Source organism: Anabrus simplex, chromosome 10, assembly GCF_040414725.1.
Source record: "Anabrus simplex isolate iqAnaSimp1 chromosome 10, ASM4041472v1, whole genome shotgun sequence".
Lineage (NCBI taxonomy): Eukaryota > Metazoa > Arthropoda > Insecta > Orthoptera > Tettigoniidae > Anabrus > Anabrus simplex.
This window is the reverse complement of record NC_090274.1, coordinates 130,227,940-130,253,214: the sequence shown is the minus strand read 5'-3', so window position 1 is coordinate 130,253,214 and position 25,275 is coordinate 130,227,940. Positions and strand designations below refer to the sequence as shown.

The 25,275-nt window shown below is 39.4% G+C and overlaps 1 protein-coding gene across 4 annotated transcripts in view; it reads left to right on the top strand.

Annotated features, from left to right (window-relative positions):
- The window catches only part of Hip1 (Huntingtin interacting protein 1), a 604,867-nt gene that overhangs the window by 251,584 nt on the left and 328,008 nt on the right, over positions 1-25,275 (top strand). For 2 of the 4 annotated variants that reach the window (XM_067154580.2, XM_067154582.2), the window contains exons 2-3: positions 23,373-23,436; positions 24,485-24,684. In XM_067154580.2, coding sequence (XP_067010681.2) covers positions 23,373-23,436; positions 24,485-24,684 — 264 coding nt within the window. The remainder of the gene's footprint in view (positions 1-23,372; positions 23,437-24,484; positions 24,685-25,275) is intronic. The other 2 variants (XM_067154583.2, XM_067154584.2) reach the window with 1 other exon arrangement.

Genomic DNA, 25,275 nt, shown 5'->3' with positions numbered 1-25,275 from the left:
GTCATTCCAAATTCTACCAACACTCTAGCCTGGGGGCATAGTAGTATTGATCGGTACTACTTTACATAAAGCAGATGCATGTGTGTGTGTGTGTGTGTGTGTAAACATTATGCTAGAGGTGTGTACTTTGTAAAATATATACGTTAAGCTGTCTTACATCACAATTCACTGTACATATTGTATAAAGATAATAAGTAGTACGCTGAGAGTATAGAACAGCAAATAATTCAAGTTTAAACTTGTACATACAAGAATTGTGTTGAGAAGGGAGAAGTACGCAAACATCACTACGGTAAAACGATTCGAGATAAAACTTGTACATACAAGATGTAAATAAATAATGTAGAATTAGCATATTCTTTTATTTTAGATTAGGTATTACCTTCCTCCCGCTCCTTATTTGCAAGATAGAGTTTTTTTTTATTACTCATAGAAGAAAAGCAAGAAAGAAGGTGTTGAGCAGATTCGTAAGTATAGTATCGTCTAGTTCGGTAAGTATGTCGAGAACATAATTTTTTTTCCTCAAAAGTGTTTGATTCTAGTCTTGCAAAGCAGTGTTCTACAACATCGAACTATGAACAGCAGTATGTGTTTAAGTATAAACATGCAGGTACGCGATATGTGCACTGCCTTATGCATCAGATTGCGTTGTATATTCGATAAAGTTATGCCTTAGCAATGTAAAGGAAGTTATAAGAGTTGCTATCTTACGTAAGCTGTTCAAAATTTTAGTCTTACTTTTTCTCTTAGAACAAAGGTATACACCAGATATGTTGTAAACACATCAAACGATGTTCTAATCATATGTTGTATCGAGTACCATGTTCGATTATATTCTTAATCACTTCTCTTGTAATATCTTCTTAGAACAAAGGTATTCCTTGACATGTTCTTTTAAATTGTCTACCGCTACCACAAAGAGTGCACAGCACGGTGCTCTGTTGGTTGAAGATGGCTGCTGTCAAAAAGCATTCTTCAAATTATCCACCACCACATGTCAAAGAATAAAGATACCAGCACGATGCTCTCTTGGCAGCTTTTCAAATTGTCCGCCACCACAGAGTGCAGCGCGGCGCTCTGTAGATTAAAGATGGCGAATGTGGAATTTGTCACCACCACATAGAGTGCGGCACTGCGCTCTCTTGATTAAAGATGGCGGATGACAGCTGACGGAATTGCCCGCAAGAGTGCGGTACGGTGCTCTGTAGTTTAATGATGGCGGATGACAGCTTACGCAAGAGTGCGGCACGGTGCTCTGTAGTTTAAAGATGGCGGATGACAGCTGACGCAAGAGGGCAGCACGGTGTTCTGTGGTTTAAAGATGGTGGATGACAGCGCATAGGTTTGTTTCCAAACAAGAGAATGTAGAATTTTTCAAATTGCCGCCACCACATTTCAAAGGTATCTAGCTAAAGAGTGCAGCACTGAGGTTTGTGATGCAAGATGGCGGATGACAGCTGTCAGAAAAAAGCACGTGAGTTTGTAGAGTACGTAGAATTTACCGCCACCACAAAGAGGGCAGCACTGTGCTCAAAGATGGCTGCTGTCACGTGGAATTGTCTGCCACCACAGGTATCTAGCTAAAGAGGGCAGCACTGAGGCTTGCGATGCAAGATGGCTGCTGTCAAAAAGCATTTTTCAAATTATCCGCCACCACATTTCAAAGGTAAGTAGCTAAAGAGAGCACCACTGTGCTCTATAGATTAAAGATGGCGGATGTCAGCTGCACGTGGATTTGTTTATCTCACGCTAGTGAGGTTAAGTTGGTAGCACTAAGGTTTAGGCCCGCCAAGATGGCAGCACTGCGGATGACAGGTGACGAATTTGCAGCTACTGCGGTAAAGAGGGCAGCACAGTGCTCTGTAGTTTAAAGATGGCGGATGACAGCTGTCAAAAAAGCACGTGGCTGTCAAAAAACACGTGGATTTGTTTATCTCGCGCTAGTTAGGTTAAGTTGGTACTACTGAGGTTTAGGCCCGTCAAGATGGTAGTACTGAGGTTAGCGATGCGTTGTTGTCTGTCAAAAAGCACGTGGCTGTCAAGAAACACGTGGATTTGTTTATCTCGCGCTATTTAGGTTAAGTTGGTACCACTGAGGTTTAGGCCCGTCAAGATGGCAGTACTGAGGTTAGCGATGCGTTGTTGTCGATGATAGCTGTCAAAAAGCACGTGGCTTTGTTTACAAATTCAAATTTCCCGCGGGTGGTGGAGGAGACCTGTGGGAGGCCTCTGGCTGTGGTGGTGGTGGAGGAGGCATCTGGGAGGCCTCTGGCTGTGGTGGTGGTGGTGGAGGTGGCCTCTGGGAGCCGGTGGGGGTGGTGGCGGCGGCCGAATCCCTGTATTATACCACTCTTGTATACTAGATCGAACGTAAATTAGATTGTCTTGCGGTAAAAAGTAACGATGATATAGAATAAATGCACTTTAAAAAATGATTTGATCGATCAAATTGGTCGTACGGTTAGGGTCGCGCAGCTGTGAGCCTGTATTCGGGAGATAGCGCGTTCGAACCTCACCGTCTGCTCTCCGTCATTTCTCTTTCTGACACAAGTCAAATGCTGGAGCTGTACCCTAATTACGGCCACGGTCGCTTCCTTTCCACACCTACCACTTTTCTCTCACATCATTGTGTCACTGCGACGTGAGACAAATTGCAAATAATAATAATTACCTTACACTAGGTAAGGTCTAAGGGCCTTCAAGATATTTGATCCTCGATCGGACGTGAAACAGATCTCGTGTAAGTTCAGGCTCTATTCCCAGTTCAGTGAGCTTGTCTTCGATTTCCTCTCTAATATTTTCTCTAGTTTCTTCTCTTGTCTGGGAAAAGGGATGTCGCTAAAACAAGGCTTTTCGTTGTCCATTTAGAATCCACCTAAGGAGCATCTTCGCACTTTTTTCAGCGGCCTTTGTTTCTGTTATGCGAGGTCGTTTTAGAGGGGGCTACTACATCATCCCCATTTACTCTTCCATACATCTCCAGACACGACCTAAGGTGCACCTTTTTACACATTTCTGCGTAAACAATTTTGAACAGCTGTTCTATAGACACATACTTTACAGACGTGTGACCTCAGATGTGGTGTGATCTGTTCACATGTTTACATAATCTACCTGGTTACCATCATGATTGATTGCAATAGAGAACACTACTGGCTTCGTGACTCACAAGTTTCAGTCGCTCACTCCATCTAGCGGTGTACTAGCCATCCTCGCTCACGCTCGAGCGAAACGCGGATCCCTTTCATGTCCCACAATTTCATAATGCAGTAAGTTAATGACATACCGGTACTTCCCAGAATTCTTTGCGGCAGCGGCCATTTTGAGACTAGACTGTCGTCTGCATGTTGTCCAGTGCAATTAGCTTGAAGTTATAATGGGTTATTGTGTCGCTCTAAATTGTAAAATGCACACATCTACACTAGATTTCCGAGAGAGAACAATAGGATGGGAAAATGGGTGCAGAATAGCTGTGCGAGGTTAGTATAACTTCGCTTGATAAAAATGAAGCCCGCCTCCGTAACGTAAGGGTTAGTGTTATTAGCTGCCGGGTTCGATCCTCGGTGCGGCCAGGAGGGCTGGGCCGTGGTTAAAATGGTACCTCCATTGGCAGTGCTCCACGTCGGGACGAAGACACGAGTTTTGTCCGGCTAAATGGTTAGCGTGCTGTATTTTGGTCCACGACGTCCAGGGTTCGACCCGACAGGGTCGGGGATATTAACCTCTATTGGTTAACTCCGATGACTGTCCCATCATTAAAATTCATCATAAGTAGGGCCCCATCTTCACAGACGTGCAGGTCACCTTGAAATATCTGAACCAGGCCTGTCCGAAGGCATCGCCCTAATTTATAATAATAATAATAATAATAATAATAATAATAATAATATAATATAATATTATAATAATAATAATATTATAATATTATAATTATAATATATAATTATAATTATTATTATTATTATTATTATTATTATTATTATTATTATTATTATTATTATTATTATTATTATTATTATTGTACCGGTTGGTACACCTATACGCCGCACATTTGAATTTTCCGCCTTAAAGTACTCCTCTACAGCTGAAACTCTGAACTTTAACAACTGAATTAATTCAACAGTTCCTCACAAGATGCCACTGTGTGTATTTCGATATGTTTTTTTATTATCCAGAAGTGTGGACCTTCTCTGACAGATGTCTCTACTAAAAACTATGGTCATGCACCCTGGTACGAAGGGAAGGAACTTTTTGAAGAAATTTTGTATTCGAAAGTTTGTCTTTACTAAATTTTGTTCTTTCATTTTTTGGGTTGGCAATATTAATTTTTCTTTCCGCCAGTTTTGAACTGAGCCAATCCCGAATTTCTTTAATTCTTTGATGTTGATGTACAGTGTAACTTTTAGCTACCCAATAAAGTGGAGTGGGTATGTCTTAATTATTCATGAAAGGTCTCGAAGCTTCCACGAGGGTTTAAAAACTGCTAATTTTCACGGCTCTTCGCCACTTCAACATCATCTTGCTTAGTGTATAGAAGCATAGCAGAGGGCGGAAACGCCTCTTTCTTCAGGCAGCCGTTCTTCAACAAGGTAATGGCCATTTAACATCTTTATTTCTTGCTAGCTCAGCAGTTTAACCCTCGGGGCAGGTCCGAAACTTTTAATATGTAAACAATCCATTGAAACATGTAAAATCTTTCCGGTCTTTGTAAAATTTTCATATAACTTTAACTGTAAATCGGGGATAGAGAGTGACTTACCCTCTCGAGCTCCCCTTCGTCTTGAATTTGAGGTGACTACGTTTTTGTAACCGTTCTTCTATTCCTTCTTAATGTGTTAAATTTACTCTGTATGCGTGTCACCTCCATAGTTTGGGAATAGCCCCTGCTTATCGGCCTAGCGCCACTTAGGTTTAACAAGCTTCATGTAGGAGTGCAAGTTCACGCCTCCATTCATCTTGGTATTTTGGGGCCATTTAATTAAATTGTTCTTTTTCCACGAAGGCCCAGTAGATTGGGTACGAGATACCCCTTTTTTTTTGTAAGTTGTGCCTTGACGGCAGTGAATTCTGAAGTCTAGGTAATGCCTTTATAAGGCTTGAAAAATCGAGAGTAGCTCAGCTCTTTCTGGTATTTTGAAAAGTGCCTCTGGCAGGCTCGAGGTTGAAAGTGGGGAGCAACTGCTCCATGTAATGAGGGGTTTTCTGCCCTTTGGTAATTTGTGGTTGTGAGCTGAGGGCTCAGGAATTGTAACTTGGGGCTCGAAGCCCAGAATTTGTGAAGACCTCTTAACTTGTGCTTTCGTTTGTAAAACTACTATCGAACCTGAATTTTCATTGTTATTTCACCTAGTGAAAAGTTGTTAAATTTTGTTGTCTGTTGAAAATATAACCTTTATTTAAATTTTAAATTCATCTTTCGGACTTGTAGTTAGACCCATTCCAGCCCGCACCTTCTTTCACCTCTGCGGATTCACCAAACAACGGTAACTATTATTATTATTATTATTATTATTATTATTATTATTATTATTATACATAATTCACAATTTTATAATTGGGTTTGAGCTTCTTCGGTGCAATGTACATGGAAGAAGTACTATTTTGTACATACGCACATATGCTTCATACATATCGGTATATACTTACATTGTTGACAAATAAACTTGACAGATATTTGAGATATTTACTATACATAAATTGGCAAAATTATTAGTGGACGATTTTCATTAGTCCTCTGTGTATGGTGGATGGTTCATGCCCATAAAGTTCCTTAGTATATGGCAAGTGGCCAGGATTGCTTCTTTTTGTAATTCTCTGTAAGTGAGAGGATGGAGATTAAGAACTGCAATGCTCCTGTGTAGTGTGTGATAGTACATATATCACACCCCAGAATTATATGTAGAAGTTAGAGATATTATTGTCAGTATTCGATTTATTATTATTATTATTATTATTATTATTATTATTATTATTATTATTATTATTATTATCAGTATTTCATTTATATATTTTGCCATTTATATTGGTAAGCTGGAAGATATCCACATATGTAGGTATGAGTAATTTGTTTTGCACGAGTGGGAAAACATTGCTTTAATAACTCTGGTAATTTGAATGAGTCATATGGCTACCCCAGTGTTTGTTGTGATGTACTTGTGTCGGGAAATTCATGAGTCATGTATATATCCCAGCCTGATGAGATGAGCTTGTTGTTGTATTAGGAAAATTTGGTGACTCATGGAATATACCCCAGAGTTTATTGTCTTGGGAGGAAGAAGTAGTTCGGGGCTTGGGCTTGAGAAGAGGACCACCCATGATTGGCTGGCAAGCACCAATCCAGACGTATCATCTGAGAGGAGGGGGATGTTGATGTCTATAAAGGTTGATCATACGGCGGCAACCTAAAAACATTGTAAGGAACATTGTAATTGTGATTGTAGAGGTGATTGTAAAGGAACGAGAAGGAAGATAACTACAACTGACGCACTGTACGGGAAGGAAGTGGTGCTGATACACGGTACTGGAATGCCACGGCTGCAATGGACTGGACTTCAAACGTTCGTGGAGCGTAGTCTTGTTATGTTCGTGGAAAGTGACTGATTGTGGAGAGTGCTTGCGCATTAAGTATTGTAGCACTTGTGGCGGCCTAGCATTATATGTTGGTGAAAGCTATCTCAGACTTTCCATAAATTTATATGTTGAGGATCGACAGACGTGTGTATATATCTTTACAACAAGTGTTAAAATATGTGAACACAGTAGTACAAGGTACAGTATCTGTGTGATGTGATAACTGCCGATTATGAGAATCGGTAAGTCGAATTGATATAGAGACAGTGAAGGGTATTTATATCTTCATACATGTACGTTGTTCATCGGACTATCTACAAATGGTAGCTTAGTTCTCGCTTTCGTTTTCCCACGATTTTCATTATTATTGTTGTTGTAAATATGGAGTCTTCCAGCAGTATTTTATGTGTGTATTATATGTAGAATGTTGTATGTTGATGAGGTGCTCATGCACGGAATTTGTTAAGAATATAGTTAGCTATTTTAGAATCAGTGTTATTGATGAACCTAGGTGCAGTTCCTACCTAATTAGTCGTTTCCAGGAGGTTAGGTAAGGCCTGCAGCAGATGTACCAGTACGCAGCCATTATGTACACGCCCTGGGATATACAGTTTATCATGCTCTTATCTAAATTCGAGGGATCCATTCTGGTGAACTCTGGCGCCCATACTACGGACATTTCGGTTAATTATGCTTATTAATTTTATTAAGTTTTTGAGTAATTTTATTTATATATTTTTATTCATGATTATATTTTATTATTATTATTATTTATTTATTATTATCATCAAAAAAGTTACAAGTGTCTTTGCTATAATACCATTACATACAATCACTACTGGAATTATGATAACATTGTTGAGTTTCCACATGGTTTTTATCTCTGTGGCCAGATCTGTGTATTTGGAAATCTTCTCTGTATATGTTGATTGAAGGTTGCGAGTATTAGGGCATGCTATGTCAATTGTGAAGCAGATTTTCTTGTTTTTATCTACAAAAGTTATATCTAGTCTATTGCAGGTAATAGTTTTATCAGTGATGATACTTCTATCCCGGTAAATTTTGTAATTTTCACTTTCCAAGACTGATTGGGGTTTGTACTTCCAATAAGCTGTGGTACAGCGGATTAGGTTATTTTGTCGGGCTAATTTCTGGTGAATGATTTTTGCAATTTCGTCATGTCTGTACTTGTAGTCTGTGTTTGCCATTAATTGACAACCTGCGGTTATGTGCTGGATGGTTTCTGGAGATGTATTACATCGTCGGCACAGATCTGAATAGACAGACGGATCATGCAGTAGTTCCTTGTGGCAGTGACTTGATCTTGTATGGCGAACATGAAGCCCTCTGTTTCTGGGTATATATCCGAGTGTGTCAGCAACTCATGCGATGCTTGTTTGTCGATATATGGCTGATTTAACTCATTTGGATACCGTCCATGAAGAGGTATTTTTCCACAGAACGATCTTTAATTAAATGAAATAAGTTTCATAATGATAGATCCGTATTGAACTGTGAGTACAATAGAGTAAATTAATGCATTATTTGGGTCCACCTTTTCAATACAAAATGTAAATAGTTTAAATTACATAAATGATTAGGGACTAGTTTCGACCTAGTAATAGGTCATCGTCAGCCTAAAGCAAAATTAAAACACAAACGATCTTTTCCTCATTTGTGGAGAATAACATTGTAAGTGAAGCCGGGGTGTTCAGATTGAGGGGTGTAAAACCGTTATCTGCTATAACCATTGCACTATGTAGGGCAGAGGTTTCTGATTTATGTTTGAAGTAGCACTTTAGTGATGTAATTTGTTCATTGTGTAATTTCTCAAGGTCTATTAGTCCATGACCACCATCAGAATGAGGCAGAGTGAGTCTTTCTGAGGCTGATTTTGGATTATGCATGTTGTTTTGTCAGTAACACATTATTATTATTAAACTATAGTTTTTCTGACCTGTAGCTTCGTTTTGAGGAATCTCAATTCGAACTAAAGAGAGCAGAAGGAAGGAGATTCCCAAAAGGGAATTTGTCGTAATGTTGAGTTAGGTGCTTAAAAAAAGATATAATAATTTTGTCACAGAGCCTGTTTGTAATTCCATGGCAGCTGTTCTCGGTAAGCCTATATCAAACCAGAGTTCTTTTTTGCCGACAAAATAATGTCCTATAATTATTTCAAAATTCGCAGGTTTTTGGAAAACTTTTTTTACAAGTTATTCTACGTCGCACCGACACAGATAGGTCTTATGGCAACGTTGGGATAGGAAAGAACCAGGAGTGGGAAGGAGGTTCCCGTGGCCTTAATGAAGGTATAGCCTGTTGTGAAAATGGGAAATCACGGAAAACCATCTTCAGGTCTGCTGACAGTGGGATTCGAAGCCACTATCTTCCGAATACTGGATACTGACATGACTGCAGCTACCAAGCTCGGTGTACATGGCTGTAACCCCTCATTCGGGAGTATAAGATGAGAATCATGTCATTTGAGAGAAAAAACTAATTTTAACAGTTCTTGTGAACTTCATGCATTTTTAAAACCTGAAAATCGCCTATATACAACATTGAACGTCCACATCGAGTTTCAAGATGGCTGCTCCTAATCTGTGCGATTATTTTAACTTTGTAAATAGATGCTAATTGTTCAGGTCCCTACGACTTGGTGGGAAACAGCACGGGTTTGGCTGGTGCCCGTGATTAGTACCAAGATGGGTCTGCGTTGCGTGTGAGTACGTATCGTATATGAGCAACACCATGAGTTGGTTTGTTACCTGTGTGATACATTACTTGTTGACCTGGATTTTAGACTTTTTTGGACAAGAATCATCTCAGCGATTTTGTATTGGATCCACTGATTGTTATGCATTCATGGTCATTTTGTTCATCATTCGTTTTAGATTTTAGTCATTGGATACGTTTTGAAGTTTTAATTATCGTTTCATTTCGTTGCATCTCGTATCATTAGGGGCCGATGACCTAGTTGTTACGTCCATTTTAAACAACAAAGATCATCATACATTTGAGGAACGTAAACTTCTGTTCCGTCGCCTGGGATTTGTGCAGCCTTGAATACAAAATAACGTACACGTTTCTGGAGTAAATGAGTGAGATCCAGGATGGCAAAGAGTGTAGAGTGGTTTGTGGAGAGTTTACCAGCATCTTTCTTGGTATTGACTGATGGCGAGACAGCTGATACGCACCTGATGAGCAGCTGCCTGTCCAGCTGGTGCTGGCAAGGTTATCGCATTCTCATTTCGATAGGCGATCAATACTGGCCGATGACCACGCGGTTTGCAAGATTGAACAATGTTCCCAACTGGTTGATTCTGGTCTTACGAACAACAGCAGCAAGCAAGCCAGCCGCATTGGAGTCGCTCGGTCAACAGCGTAATGCTTTCTGAGCTCAGCCACGTTGATGTCACAGTTAGTAATGGCGTGTGGCCTGAAGATGGGGCCGGACACGCTGAGTATGTGACCCAAAGTCGGCAGAGTTGAACAAACATTGCATTTCTGTGTTTTGTGCTGTCTTTTTAACAAACTAAGTTCGTGTCTTTGTCACTAGATGTCATGAAAACTTTGTACAAGTAGCGTGTTTCTGTGGTGCACCTAGAAGTTAATGCCAGATTTAGAACCACAAAAATTTCAAAAATGAAATATCGTACTTAAGGCCAGAGATCGCAGGAAGTCGCATTTGCTAGTTGACGGCCAAGGAAAGACAAAAGTTGGGCCGTTTAAAAACAAATGGTGAGCGAGTCGCGGGTGGAAGCTACGTCATTACAATTGAGGTGAGATGGCGACCCCGGTCTAGAACGGCACACGTAATGAGCAGCGGTCGCTTGGTCGGGGCTGTTGAGTCATGACCTGACGCCAACCCTGCATTGAAGGATGTAATCACTATCGCGTGTTTCTGTAGTGTGCTGTCTGAATAGGCAATACCCAGTCCCTGAGCCAGAAGGATTAACTAGACGCGATTAAAATCCCCGATTGCGGGACCCGAACCGAAGGCCTCAACAGTGACCATTCAGCCAGTGCTTCACTGTTCGAGACTCCTTGTTTATTGTTCCAGTTATGCGAATTGCACTAACCGTCGACGTAATGAGTTAATTTCGGCGTTTCACTTTAATTGGATTGATTTTACTGAAGAAACGCTCAGAACCGTGAGTGGAGCACTAGTGGCCCTCTCAATGCGTGTTCTCAATGGGGATGTTTTAGAAACCCATTCATACACATTGACATGCGTTTATAGACGTTGTGGAATTAAAATTAAAATGAACTGCGTTTATTAACCAATCTACAATAACATTATTAAATCAGAAGGAAATGGATTGCGAAGTTACACTTATTAGAACAAGCTAATGAAAATACAAAAATGTTCAGGAATACTGTTATAAACACGTCCTTTCTACTTGTCTTGTTTAGACAACAGAGCGTCTGTTTATGTGCATTACACGCAGTCATTACATATCAGCTTCCCGTGATTTCCAGAAACAAAGTTGTTACAAATTGGACAGGAATGACATGTCTTTCTTTCCTTGTTGCTGGGACAAAACTCATATCTCTTCCTTTTTCGATCGCCTTCCTAATGGGTTGTTGCCTTTCTGTGAGTTTCCTCATCTTCTTTGAGTATAAATCATTTTCAGACCTCAATATCTTTGACAGACTCGTCCGGTGCACTCTGAATCTCATAAAATTCACAAGCAGTTCCTGTCCTAATAACTTTGTAACGTTCCAGACGTCACAGTGTAATTATGTTAATGTTATTATGTGTAATTAATTCAGGAATTTAACGTCGTGATATTTATCTTGGTATGTAATTGTATTATAATTCATGGTTGATCATTTGCTCACTATCATTTCATTACTTTGTAACTACGACTTGTAAACGAGGGCTGAATATCCTAATATTCACTTAGATTCTTGCGACATTCGTTTAAATTTAACTTGCAGTAGTTTTCCTCTATCTTGCCACATCACCGAGGAAGAAGGAAGGACAAATTTAGACATCAAATTCTGGGAAAAGCGAGCACGTGTTCAAGCGTTGTAACGACAACTACCGTATTTCGACCAGAATAATTCAAACTGATCAACGCCTATATTTTCAAAGGAGCGTCATGTTGCCATGGATACTGAGTGAAAGGGCTAATAGAAGAACAGTTGATATCATGGTTAAGACCCATCTACTCTAATATCTGGAGTGGGGAGAGACGTGTCAACTGATTGGACCACGTGTTGCGACCTGTAATTAGCGCCAGAGAAGGTTATAAAAGGGTGTGTTGGAGCTCTTGGCTTCATTCTTCTTCTTGATTCTGCATTCGTCTTCTGCATTGGTTATTATTAATCTTCTTGATTCTTCGATCTTGTATTTCGCTGTAGGTCTGAGAACTTGTCTAATGGTTGTTGTACCATAGTGGACTAGTGTGATAGTTTATCACTTCTACATTAATTACTTCATTACCACGACGTGGTACTTAGGAATTTCTGAATGAGGGGTGTATCGCCACTCTCATCAGGAACTACGTACAGCTCGGCTACTAGACCGGTTTGTACCAGTCTAAGACAATAGGTAGTATTAAACTAGATAGAAATGAAACTTCAGGGCACATTTTCAGTAAAGTTGGAAGGATTATTAATTGAGTATCCTCTCCACATAACCCAAGGAGGTTTTTCTAACTATGACTTAGGGCTCATCTCCAATATATGGGATAGAGCATAATAGGGAGTGTTAGTGTTGAAGCCATCTTCCAATTAGTGGTGGGTGCACTTAGCAAGGCAGGAATGGTAATGAGCTGCAGATGAAGATATCTCAAAGACGACCGGTGATGTTCCAGCTACAAGGATGGAAGCTTTCCAAGGACCAGCAGAACAAGACTACATGGTGAGCAAGCGAGTTAAAAATATTGCAAGTTTTCGCGAAGTAGAGTCATTCAACTTTTTGTTAAATTCATTTCCTATTTTAAATTCAGTTCTCGTTAAACCGTCGTCATTTATATTCAATATAATAAATAGTATTTTCCTAGTTCACTTGAATCAATCTGCCTTAATTAGCCTTTTGATTTCTAATTCTCCTGCTTAATGATTAGTGCACTATCACCCCACCCCTGTGATAAGAGTCCGTCCAAGCTTGATTATAAATTTTTATCTTTAAGTCATCAACTTAAAGATTGGCGCCCTTAGCTTGCATGGTTGCATTTCTCGTTCAGTGATTGTTTTCCAAGAGGGGAAGTCACAACTTAAGGAATTTCCTGCGAACCATACCCCTGTTCCCACGTTTGTCATTGCACGAGCATTGATTGCGAGTAAATTAAGAATAAAATGTTGATAAAATACAAATGTACGAACAAATTAAAACCATGAGAGCAAATACAAACTGCACAAGAAACTAGTGGCAATGATGTATGTACAGTATATTGCATCGGCTTTCGTATTTATTTTTATACAAACATGATTACAGACAGTTATATTTTTCAGCGTTCAGTCTGCAAGCCTCTGAATTTACTAAACGTCGCCACAATCCTCTATTTGCAACTTGTGCTGTGGCCTCATTTAGTTCTATACCTCTTATCTTTAAATCGTTAGCAACTGAGTCTAACCGTCGTAGTCTTGGTGTCCCTCTACTTCTCTTACCTTTCATAACAGAGTCCATTATTCTTCTAGGTAACCTGTCCTCCTCCATTCGCCTCACGTGACCCCACCACTGAAGCCGGTTTGTGCGTACAGCTTCATCCATGGAGTTCATTACTAACTTAGCCTTTCTCTCCTCATTGTGAGAACTCGGCTGCCATTGTTCCCACCTGTTAGTACCGGTAATCATTCTCGCTACTTTCATGTCTGCACTTCGAACTTATGAATGATATATCCTGAGTCCACCCAGCTTTCGCTCCTGCTTTTATACAGGGTGGACAAAATAAAATGGCCCGGTTTAAGACTGACTCTGAAGTGAACAGGGAACTGCCCATCACAGGAAACCGTGATTTCGATGCACCAATCGGTTGCTGTGCGCTTGCGTATCTCCATCAGTGTGTCAAGTGGCCAGTTCAGTGGTGCAGCGCGTGTTCATTGTCAGCGTTTTGCGAAAACGTGTGTGGAACTGTTTTGGCAAAACAAACAGGCTCTGCATAATCATCCGAAAAGAGTAAATCCTGGCGCTGTTTATCTGTGTCGAAACATTCCAACAATGCATGCGGAGTAAAGTGCAGTTCATTCCCCGGTACGAACCATAGCAGTCGGCTGCTTGTTACCGGTTTACTTCAATGACAATGTGATTTGAGGTGGCTCTTGGTGACTTGTAGCTCCGCGCAATTACATCTACGAAATGTCACTGTAAAATTTGTCACAAATGGAACATAATAATTGCTTTTACTTAAATGAAGTGAAAAATCTGCGGTAAATTAAGAAATACCGTCGTTATTAGAGAAATATCAATACATACTTGAGGCCTGTAGACAGGACTCCTTTACCGTCGTATTCCGCTGCTGGTGCCGTCTTTTGTTAATTTCTTGAGGTCCGGGGGTAGCACCGAGGAATGGGAGTGCTATGTCTGTGGATTCTCATTATCTTTGTCCATATGACTAGAGCGGCCAGTTGAAACAGCAAAGTGGAGGTCAACAGCATTCACGATGTTATTTCGTTCTTCAATGAGGCAAATGACCAACTCTGCGGAAAAACTAAGGACGCATTCAACAACTTGGTGCTGCACATTACAGAGAAATATCGTAAATACCACAAAAATGATTTTTGTTGAAAGAAAAATAGCATGATCCCTGGATCAATAAATCCACAGAATTCTTATGTACATTGGCCATAGCTTTTTGTCGCCTATTAAATCTTGCATATCGCGATACAATTCAGGAAATGTCATTGACAACTGAAGTAACGAAACGAAAGCAAAGAACTTCAGTGAACACAGACATCACGCTTGAAATTGTTGAAAGTGTAAGACAAACATAAGACATACGTGTGTTACTGTTAGCATAGCACCAAAAGTACTTGTAAAGTAGTAAGGTAGGTATACATAATATTCTCCAAAAATAATATATTTCTCAATTTACCGCAGATTTTAGACTTCAGCTGTATAAAAGCAATTATTATGTTCCATTTGTGACAAATTTTACAGTGATATTTCGTAGATAGGAATGCGCGACGTAACCATTCGCGTTTTCAACTCAAAATCATTACTGAACCCGCGTTACTGGTGCAGCCTGTGAAGTCGGGATATGATAAGCAACTCTCATTACAATTATTTCACAAATAAATAACATGTGCCCTGCAGCAGTAATAATATCAAATTATGCCTAGCCGTGGACCAGTAGTAGGATTAATGAACATGTATTAAATCTTACGTGTCGTCATTTTGAGAATCGATTAAAAAAACTAAAGTCAAGAACTTGACAAGAACTAGACAGTCTACATGTTACGAAATATGTAACAAGGACACAATAAAACGCAGCAATGAAAGTCGTGCGCCACGTATTACGTATTAGACTAATGTTTTTATAATAATATTTATAGAAGGTACACTAAATGTAGGCCTACTAATGTGCCTGTTATCCTAAGAAAAGTATTTAATATATCGTTCGTCTGGTTCAAACGTAGGGCATCTGAAAAAAGAAAGAGAGAGAGAGCTTGAAAGTGAATGTTATAAATAAATCAAAATCGACAATGTGAGTTGTACTTTGAAACCAGACGAGTGATACATATACAATACAGAGTCACAGTTCGAGCACAAAATCACAAGTAGCAGCGACGTCCCTTTGGAGGGTGAAACAGACCCGCGTGCGACATTATCCCTAAAGTATAAAAACTGTCCAAATAATTGAGTTTCATTTACCGTAGTAAACCACGTTTGGGCTGAATGACCAGGCTTCTTAATAAAGTGTTTATTTGTAAAGGACATTGCAAACACCTATTTCCACGTCTGTAAAATCTTCAGTTTTTTATTTATAAATATATGCATAAAAATAATTCAACTCCCTTTTCACCCTCCTTAAGTGGCTTTTCCGAAAAAAAAACAATACATGTTGCTTTATTTTTAAACGAGATTCCAAAATCCTATTTTCGGGTCTATAACATGTTAACTGTAGATATATTCATTTTTTTTAAATCCCGCTTTTTCAGTGGATTTTTCATAAACGAAGAAATATGCTGCTTTATCTTAAAAGGAGATTCCAAATACCAGTTTTTCACGTCTGCAACATCTTCAGTTTTTGAGATATATCTATCCTAATACAAATAATTTTATCTCCTTTTTAGTCCTTTTCATCCCCCTCTTACGTGGATTTTCCGTAAAAATACATGTTTCTTTATTTTTAAAAGAGATTAAAACTACCAATTTTTACATCTGTAACATGTTACGTTCGTCAGGTATAGGTACTGTAGATATAGTATTTTTTTAATTCGCCCACTTTGTGACTCCTGTTCACCCCCATTAATTGGATTCTCCAAAAACAAAAACAAAAATACATGTTTCTTTATTACGTCTGCATAATCTCCAGTTTTTGAGAATTTGTATCCTCATAAAAGGTTTTCAACTTTTTTCACCGCCCTTAAGCGGATTTTACAAAAACAAAAGAAATACGTGTTTCTTTATTTTCAAAGAGGATTCCAAATACCAATTTTTACGCCTGTAAAGTTTTCGAAATATAGATGTACTCATTTAAACAATTCATCCAGTCAGCGACGGAATATTCAAAAACCCTCCCTTAGTGAGCACCTACACTCTAATGTATCCCCAAAATTAGGCCTATCTTTGAAAATGTGTTCTGTAGTTTTGTCTCGGCGATGATGAATCAGTCAGTCAGGACATGTTATTTTATATAGATAGATAATTAATAGGTTTATTTTACAAGTAAAAATGTAAACTATCTGTGAGGACAGCAAAAATGATCGTAAGTAGGCTATAAAAATAAAGCGATTACGTAATAAATTCGATTGTCAATCAATCAATACTGATGTGCATTTAGGGCAGTCGCCCAGGTGGCAGATTCCCTATTTGTTCTTTTCCTAGCCTTTTCCTAAATGAAATGAAATGAAATGTCGTATGGCTTTTAGTGCCGGGATATCCCAGGAAGGGTTCGGCTCGCCAGGTGCAGGTCTTTCTATTTGACACCCGTAGGTGACTGGCGCGTCGTGATGAGGATGAAATGATGATGAAGACAACACATACACCCAGCCCCCGTGCCATTGGAATTAACCAATTAAGGTTAAAATCCCCGACCCGGCCGGGAATCGAACCCGGCACCCTCTGAACCGAAGGCCAGTACGCTGACCGTTCAGCCAACGAATCGGACTTTTCCTAAATGATTTCAAAGAAATTGCAAATTTATTGAACGTCTCCCTTGGTAAGTTATTCCAATCCCCATCTCCCCTTCCTATAAATGAATATTTGCCCCAGTTTGTCCTCTTGAATTCCAACTTTTTCTTCATACTAGCCGATGTACCCGTGCTTCGCTACGGGATTCTCGGAAAGACTGACTTTGTGGTTTTCCTAACTGAAGTCAACATAGGTCATTACAAAAACGTCAGTCGGAATGTAGCGATTAAAGGAATGTTATCACACAAAATACTCGATCAAATGAAAAACTTCACATTTTCTCACTTTTAACGAACACTACTACGGTGCCGATCCAACAGTCCAAAGTTCCAGACCTGGAATCCCCATTCCGCAGACAGCCGTAAACGCTTCTCTGCCATTATTCCGTTAAATATGCACACTTCTCATTTCAATCAGTGCCTCAGAGTAGGGAATGAATAACTCGAATGCTATGATGAACCAGTGTGTTATGTACCAGTAGTATCGGAAAATTTATAAAACAGAGGAATGGCATGCTAAAGAAGAAAGTTACCTAACTCCCCAGCTACTTCCCGTCAATATTTAGGCAGACTGTTGCACTTACACGACTGGGCGAGTTGGCCTTGTGATTAGGGACGCGCAGCTTGCATCCGGGAGATAGTGGATTCGAACCCCACTACCGGCAGCACTGAAGATATTATTCCGTGGATTCCCATTTTCACACCAGGAAATTGCTAGGGCTGTACCTTAAGGCCAAGGCCGCTTCCTTCACACTCATTGGCCTTTCTTATCCCATCGTCGCCATAAGACCTAACTGTATAAGTGCGACGTAAGGCAAATGTTAAAAAATACTCGGTACGCAGCAGTAATCCTGTCTATCGTAGATGAATGGCAACAGAGGACAAAGCACATCACAACGAACAATGGTCAATGTAATGCTATTGTTGATCAATTTTATGAGCTTTCTATATTGTAGTTCTTCACATTTAGTTTTCTTTAGACTGTGATATTAGGGCGTCTTATAACATTATTTATAGCGTAGACTGTAGTTCCTTATTCTCCGACTTTACACACGGATTTTTATTAAATCCTGTTTACCGATTTTCTCGTGACTCGGCGCTGATAAGGACTTGGTAAGAAAAATCCAAATTCATGAATATCTCTGATCATAGCCGGTATGGTAACAATGTATAAGACATAAATAATCGGAAATATAACTACATAACTTAAGTAGAATTTATAATTAATTAATTAATTATTTGGGAATCAAATGTTAGGCCTACCCCTAAATTACCATTTCATTCAGGGTGAATAAAACTATTTATGGCCTAGATTGTAGCGACTTATTCCCCGACTTTGCATAGGACCACTAATAACATAAATATTTGAGAATTCCATTGTAGGCCTTCCCCTAAACTATCATTTTTCTCAGCGTGAATACAATTATTTATGGTCTAGGTTGTAGCGACTTATTCCTCGACTTCCCCTACCGATTTTCGTTAAGATACGACAATTAATAACAAGTATTTGAGAATTAAATTTTAGGCCTTCCCTAAACTACCATTTCAGTCAGCGTGAAAAAAATTATTTGTGGCCTAGATTGTAGCGACTTATTACCCGACTTTGCATACCGAGTTTTATTAAATTCTCTTCGGCCGTTTTCTCGTGATGCGTGTACATACATACATACATACATACATACAGACAGACAGACAGAAATTACGGAACAGTAAAAAGTGCATTTCCTTGTTGCTGTGGACACGACTGATACTGAAATACCATCCTTTTTAAATTCTGAGCAATGTACAGACAAAACTCTTATTATATATATATTGAACCCTTTTAGTCCATATTGAGGGATACCTACCTTTCTTACCTATCAGCAAAGTTCATGAGATCTGTCTCTTGGGTCGTATCGGGTTCTTCGTCACTTGCTGATGTAAAGGTAGGGTTCAGTAATTCTAATCTATCTACTAAATGAAAGGTCTGTTTAAAAGATTCCTATTTATTCATGAAATTCTAATGCATCCTGATTTGTCTACAGTATCATTGAAATTAATCGTGTCCACTGGACACCACAATCATTTTATTACATAGAAGGTTAGAACACTGGTGAGCCTTTGACGTGTCTGCCTGATGGGCATTCTTACTAGAAACCATTGTCTCATTTTTTATTAAAGAAAGGAAAGTCTGGAAATCCTTAAATTCGGCTTCCATGTGAGGCCAGATGTACCATCATAGTGATTCGTTATGGTCCAGCCCTCGTAACACGAACTCTGGACTCTAGGTATAATTAAGACAGCCCAATCGGTGTGTGCCACACAGTGGTTCTACGGCATGGACCCTTAATTGAATCGATGTGACCTGCGTCTATGTCATGGACCGAGATCTAAACTTCTAAGTTACTTTAAAGTCATTGTGGATGATGACCGCGAGAAAAATGATGCTACAGTGGCATATGGCCCTAATCTAAGTCACTGAGGTTGATGCCCCCCTGACCATCCAAGTTTCTAAGCTGAAGGCTAAACACAATTAAGTTACATCGGTTGGTGACCAAAGTTTCCACTTTACTATCCCCAGCACATTCACTGCTCAATCAATCAAAGTTAAATAATACAACAATAGCAATGTTCACAAACTTTGTGGCAGTAAAATCCATTACCTTCGGATATGTCCCCTTAATCGTTACGTTAATATTTACACATCCCCCAGAAACCAAACTAAGATTTCTAGAATGCATCTCCAAGTTATTCGCTTGATTTAAAGTAATTTTGAAATGCGGTTTCACTGAATTTAATAATTAAATAAATTTAAATGATTTAATGAAATCTTAAAGGACAACAAATTCTATCTCCGCGGACTCTGGTTAATTCCTACGCAATTGTGTTCTCACAATTTAAATCCGGTGATGTTTATCTGTTTATTCCTATTGGCTGGAAAATAATTATTACATCATTCATGTCCAGTTTATGTATCTTGTTTCATGACCTCACACTTTAAATCTAATCTAACCGTAGCCATTATTAACACTTGGATAGCCCTAATAATCTACGTGCAAACCAAAAGCAACTCGCCATATAAGTACGATGTCATATCTCGTCATAACATTTTATAAAGTCTGCGCACCCCTCACAGACAAACAATCATCACTACCATCGCTCTATATTTTGGACAATCCTGAATTTGGTTAATCGTACTCTTTATACTCTTAAGTTCGTGGTTTCAAATGTTCATTACGTTCTCAATTAAACAAATTCACAGTATCCAACAACTCGCACGTTATTTCCGGATGGACATTTCAACTAGATTCCATAATTATTTATCTCCGCCGCCACGAATGAAATCTCAATCCTACACGTAAACCACTACATGTCGCGTTACAACCCGTTTGCCTTCGATCCGCTGGCGGTCTCAGCTACAAACGACCCTTCCCTGTCTGTCAGTCTCGATATGGAACATCTGTTCATCATGCCTGACTGACCTCAAAGAATGAAACGTTTAACTTCGCAGAAAGACTAATTTCAAAATACGATGTATTCTAACCAACCAAATATGCACCTAGATTTACCTTTACACGTCCCACACTAATTATACACGTCGCAAATCAATATCCCCGCGGATTCCTTGCATATTGCTTTCCATTCCCAACATTATAAAATCTTCCTCGGGCTTCCACAAGTCCCGGCTTCATTGACAGGTCTCTAACCTGATTCACAAATCTCATCTCGACTCACACGACAAAACTAACCTCTGTTTCCCAACTCACGACTATCACCGACAAAAGAACTGGAATAAAATCCTTACTAGAATTCACGACGTCTAATACGCACAGCGCATTAATAATGAATAACTTCGCATAAAATGATATCGTATTTTAATAACGGGATTTTCACGAAAATGACTGAAAAATTCTACTAGATCTTTTTATTGTCAGTCAGACACAGTTTAAAATGGGCCTATAAAAACGTTTCACTCCATGACCAAATTCATCACACTATACTCTCACCCGACAGCACGCTTCCACTCGATTGAAAATGAGTAACCATGGATTTCTTATATATTTTACGTCAAAATTTCAGACCGAAAAATTTTACGTCTAATGAACATCTTAATTTGACATCACAAAATATAGGCAGTAAACACACGGAAATGACGAATCTACATTGGACGTGATATCATTTCGAAACCCTATTTAATAACTTTCACATCATCATACGGCACTCGCAAGACATCAAAATTTTATCCAAGTGGAAAATAAAACAAATGACTCTTTTTTTAGTCGTATTCTAACATTTACATAAATCACATAGGGGTGACCACTGCGTCGTATATACCCCATTCAAATACACATTTAGAGATCATGAAACAAGATATAATAGGTAGTAAGATGCTAAGTCACATACCTTATGTTACGCCATCGGTGATCAATGGGCTCACCAGCGACCCTGGCATTTTTATTTAGCCATTTTTACATTTCTGGCTTTACATATCATATTTCTTCAGGTATCCTGGAAATAAAGCATTAAAAAAAAGAAAATACCCTTCACTTGTTTTGTTGAGCGCACACGATGGACTGCAGTTACTTCCGCACACGAATTTATTTATTTATCATGTAAAATTTTATTCGGTACTTTGACCGTCCTATCTGGTACAATTATTTCCACTCGAGAAAACTATCTCCACATGGAGTCAAGACCCCAGCCACAATGGCTAAAATCTGCGGTTGAACTTAGTCTACTTTTGTTGTTTGATTTCACAGAGCAGCTCAACACTTTATCGTCCGCTTCATAACACAAAATGCAGGAGGAGGAGCTTTCGTCATGGCGTCAATTTTTATATATAGCAGCTACCCCCTCTCCTCGGGCATCTGCCTTTGCCGCCAAGAAAATTTCTATAAATTTTCTGACTTAACTGAACTGTAATTACAAGAGTTTTGAAAGTGACTACCTACTCGCTACATTTCCGGCGGTAGTGTTCATGGACATTTAAAATTTATACGTGTTCAATTTGTGGGATAAATGACCTCCTTTGATAGGCACTATATTTTTGACTTGACTTGGGCACGCCATATACACGCGCTTTGAAATAGTTCACAAAAATGACTTAACATTCTTCCGCCGTTGACACGTGCGACTGACGTCACGAATCCCAGAGCGTGGGACCGAAGGTAATCACCCCATTGCCACGTGTCAGTTCCATGCTATCAAGAATCGAACTTCTTATTAAATTGACAATTTACGCATAATTTTCTTAGGGCACAAAGGTCATGGGTTCAATATATAGATTGTGATCTTTCCTACTTTTATAAACGCCACTCAAACTTATTCGTCTACTAATGTCATTCCACGCCATCTCTCCGCCGACAGCTCGGAACATACCACTTGGTCGAGCAGCTCTTCTTCTTTCTCTCAATTCTTCCCAATCCAAACTTCGCAACATTTTTTTAACGCTACTCTTTTGTCGGAAATAACCCAGAAGAAATCGAGCTGCTTTTCTTTGGATTTTTTTCAGTTCTTTAATCAGGTAATCCTGGTGAGGGTCCCATACACTGGAACCATACTCTAGTTGGGGTCTTACCAGAGACTTATATGCCCTCTCCTTTACATCCTTACTACAACACCTAAACACCCTCATAACCATGTGCAGAGATCTGTACCCTTTATTTACAATCCAGTTTATGTGATTACCCCAATGAAGATCTTTCCTTATATTAACACCTTGATACAATGATCCCCGAAAGGAACTTTCACCCCATCAACGCAGTAATTAAAACTGAGAGGACTTTTCCTATTTGTGAAACTCTCAACCTGACTTTTAACCCCGTTTATCAACATATCGTTGCCTGTTGTCCATCTCACAACATTTTCGAGGTCACGCTACAGTTGCTCACAATCTTGTAACTTATTTATTCCCTATCTGTTGTTTTCCTAGCCTTTTCCTAAATGATTTCAAAGAAATTGGAAATTCATTGAACGTCTCCCTTGGTAAGTTATTCCAATCCCTAACTCCCCTTCCTTCGTTCCTCTGGGTGTAAATACGCTGCACTTATCTCGCGAACGATTTTCGCGTCGTCTGAGGTTGCCAATACTGTTACAGCGACTGTTGCATAATTGCGAAGTTATCGAACGAGTGGTCTCCGCATGTGCTCCGTATAAGAGCACGGAACACCGGAGCATTGTGTCTGTTCAGCGAGTGAAAGGCAAAGAGCAGAGATATTGATGAAATCGAACGGGGCAACAGAACCCCACTTTCTATCGCCGTCGCTTTGTGCTTAAACAGATGTTTCCGTGATTGATTATGTTGACAAATGCCGAAATGTGTTCTTTAGCTTGACATTAGGAAATTTGTATTTAAAAAATTAACCTCGTATTTGGTGTTGAAATCTGTTGTTTTAAGTTTTGACTGTGTATAAGAGAAATTTGGGACCAATTATGTTTTTGGAAATAGTTATGTTGTGATGTTCCCCAGTGTGAAACACAAAGTTTGTGCAGTAAAAGTAGATTTCTTTCTGTTGCAGGCAATCAGCATTGGGAAGGCTGTCAACCAGATTGAAAACCCAGTGAAGGAAAAGCATGTGAGAAGTATCCTTTTTCCTTATAGCTCTGTTATCTCTTGGGTTTTGAGTGCTGAGTTATGTGAAAAGATGTTCTTAACCCGTCGCTGGTCACGCTCGAAAATGTAACGCATGGACTATTTCAGTCCAATTTTTTGCGGGTATTAGTGAAGAAATACAACGTATACGATATACAAGAGAATGGTCCTACGAGCGCTACTTAGTGGCCCTGAAATTGGGTCTGGACAAAGAAACTCGTTGGGCCTATCTTTGAAAATAAAATTCTGAGAAAAATATTTTTCATGAACTGTATTTGCGTGTTGTTGAACATGTGTATGCTCCGTTCAGAGCATGACTTTTGTTGATTGTTTACTCTCTTGGTAATTGACTAAACAGAGAATCAAGCTATTCTTTCATCTCGGTTAGGTGATTCACTTAAAATTTTGCACAATTCTCTAGATGTAACTATCGTAGACGATGAACCAAAACTGTCACAAGACATTAAAAACTCAAGCGGTTATAGGTGAAAAGCCACCAAAATATTCTACTATACGACTGACTTTTTCCAAAATCTATATAGATGTACTGTAGCTGTTAACATCACGGTGGTTCATCCTCTAAAGGAAACTCCGCTTTCTAGAACAGTAAAATGTCCATTTTTGCTTTAATTTTGAAGACATTTTTAGTAGGGGGGAACAATTTGAAAAGCTGTTTATAACCAATCTCTTGACACAGAATCAGTTTTTCCACATCATAAAAATGCTCTGTAATGTATAGTCGCCTGAGAGGGTTTGTATCTATATAGCAAGTAATGCGACTAACAATGCAATACCCTGCGTATGTACATGCGGGTCCAACTTCAACAAAAATACTCCAGTAGTTTCAAAGATATTGGACGTTTACTAGTGTATAAAACCCCTCATGGATTCTTAAGAAACTCCCTCACACCAAATGTTGAAACATTTGCGTAAAGAGAAACGTAAATATTTATCAGTGTTATAGTAGCTACTTTATTCTTGGAAATTCATGTCGAAGCTAGTGGTTGTGAAGCTGTTTTTCCTTAACATCTAGTAAAGGTACGATCATTGGTACATTCCACGAGAAAGGAGGTGCTACCTTCTGGTCGTGTGTTCTACGCCTCCCCCTTCAGGAGAATCGTATAGTGGCTTGGAAGTTCTGCCATGTCCTGCATAAGGTCCTTCGAGAAGGTCACCCGCACGTCATACCCCACTCGCAGAGGCACCGCGGGAAGATTGAGGACCTTGGCAAATTATGGGTGAGTATGCATGGCTTCTCTTGTGTATATGGACAGTGTGGCCAACGCTATCTTTTAGCCAAGTGTTCCGTAACTGATTAAAACGTTTGTATTCAGCACAGGGCAAGATCACTCTTCATACAATTTCAGTGATTTAACTTTAATAGTGCCGAAAATAATGTTTTGTTAAGAACATGGGATTATTCGGTATTATTCGTTTTGAAATGTGTGTGAATTTAGGTATTTCTAAGGTCTGAGTTTTCAAGAGCGAGGACGTCAAGCTGTTGTGCTTATGGTTGCAGAAGTAGATCCGAAAAGGATTTTAAAACGAAATTGGACAACTGCTTGCTTTCAGCTCTAAGTAACACGTTATACACTGACTTAGCAAATGGCATGGGATAGTCACCTAATAGCGTGTGGGGCCTCCTCTGGCCCTGCGAACTGCAGTGAGTCGACAAGTCCCTAGTAGTCCCTAGACGCAGCTGACACCTAATCGTTTGCAGAGCGGCCGCCAATGCTGGTCTATTCGTGAGTGCAGGATCCATGGGACGGAGCCTACGTTCCAGGACATCCCTGATATGCTCGATAGGGTTCATATCGGGGCTCCTGGGT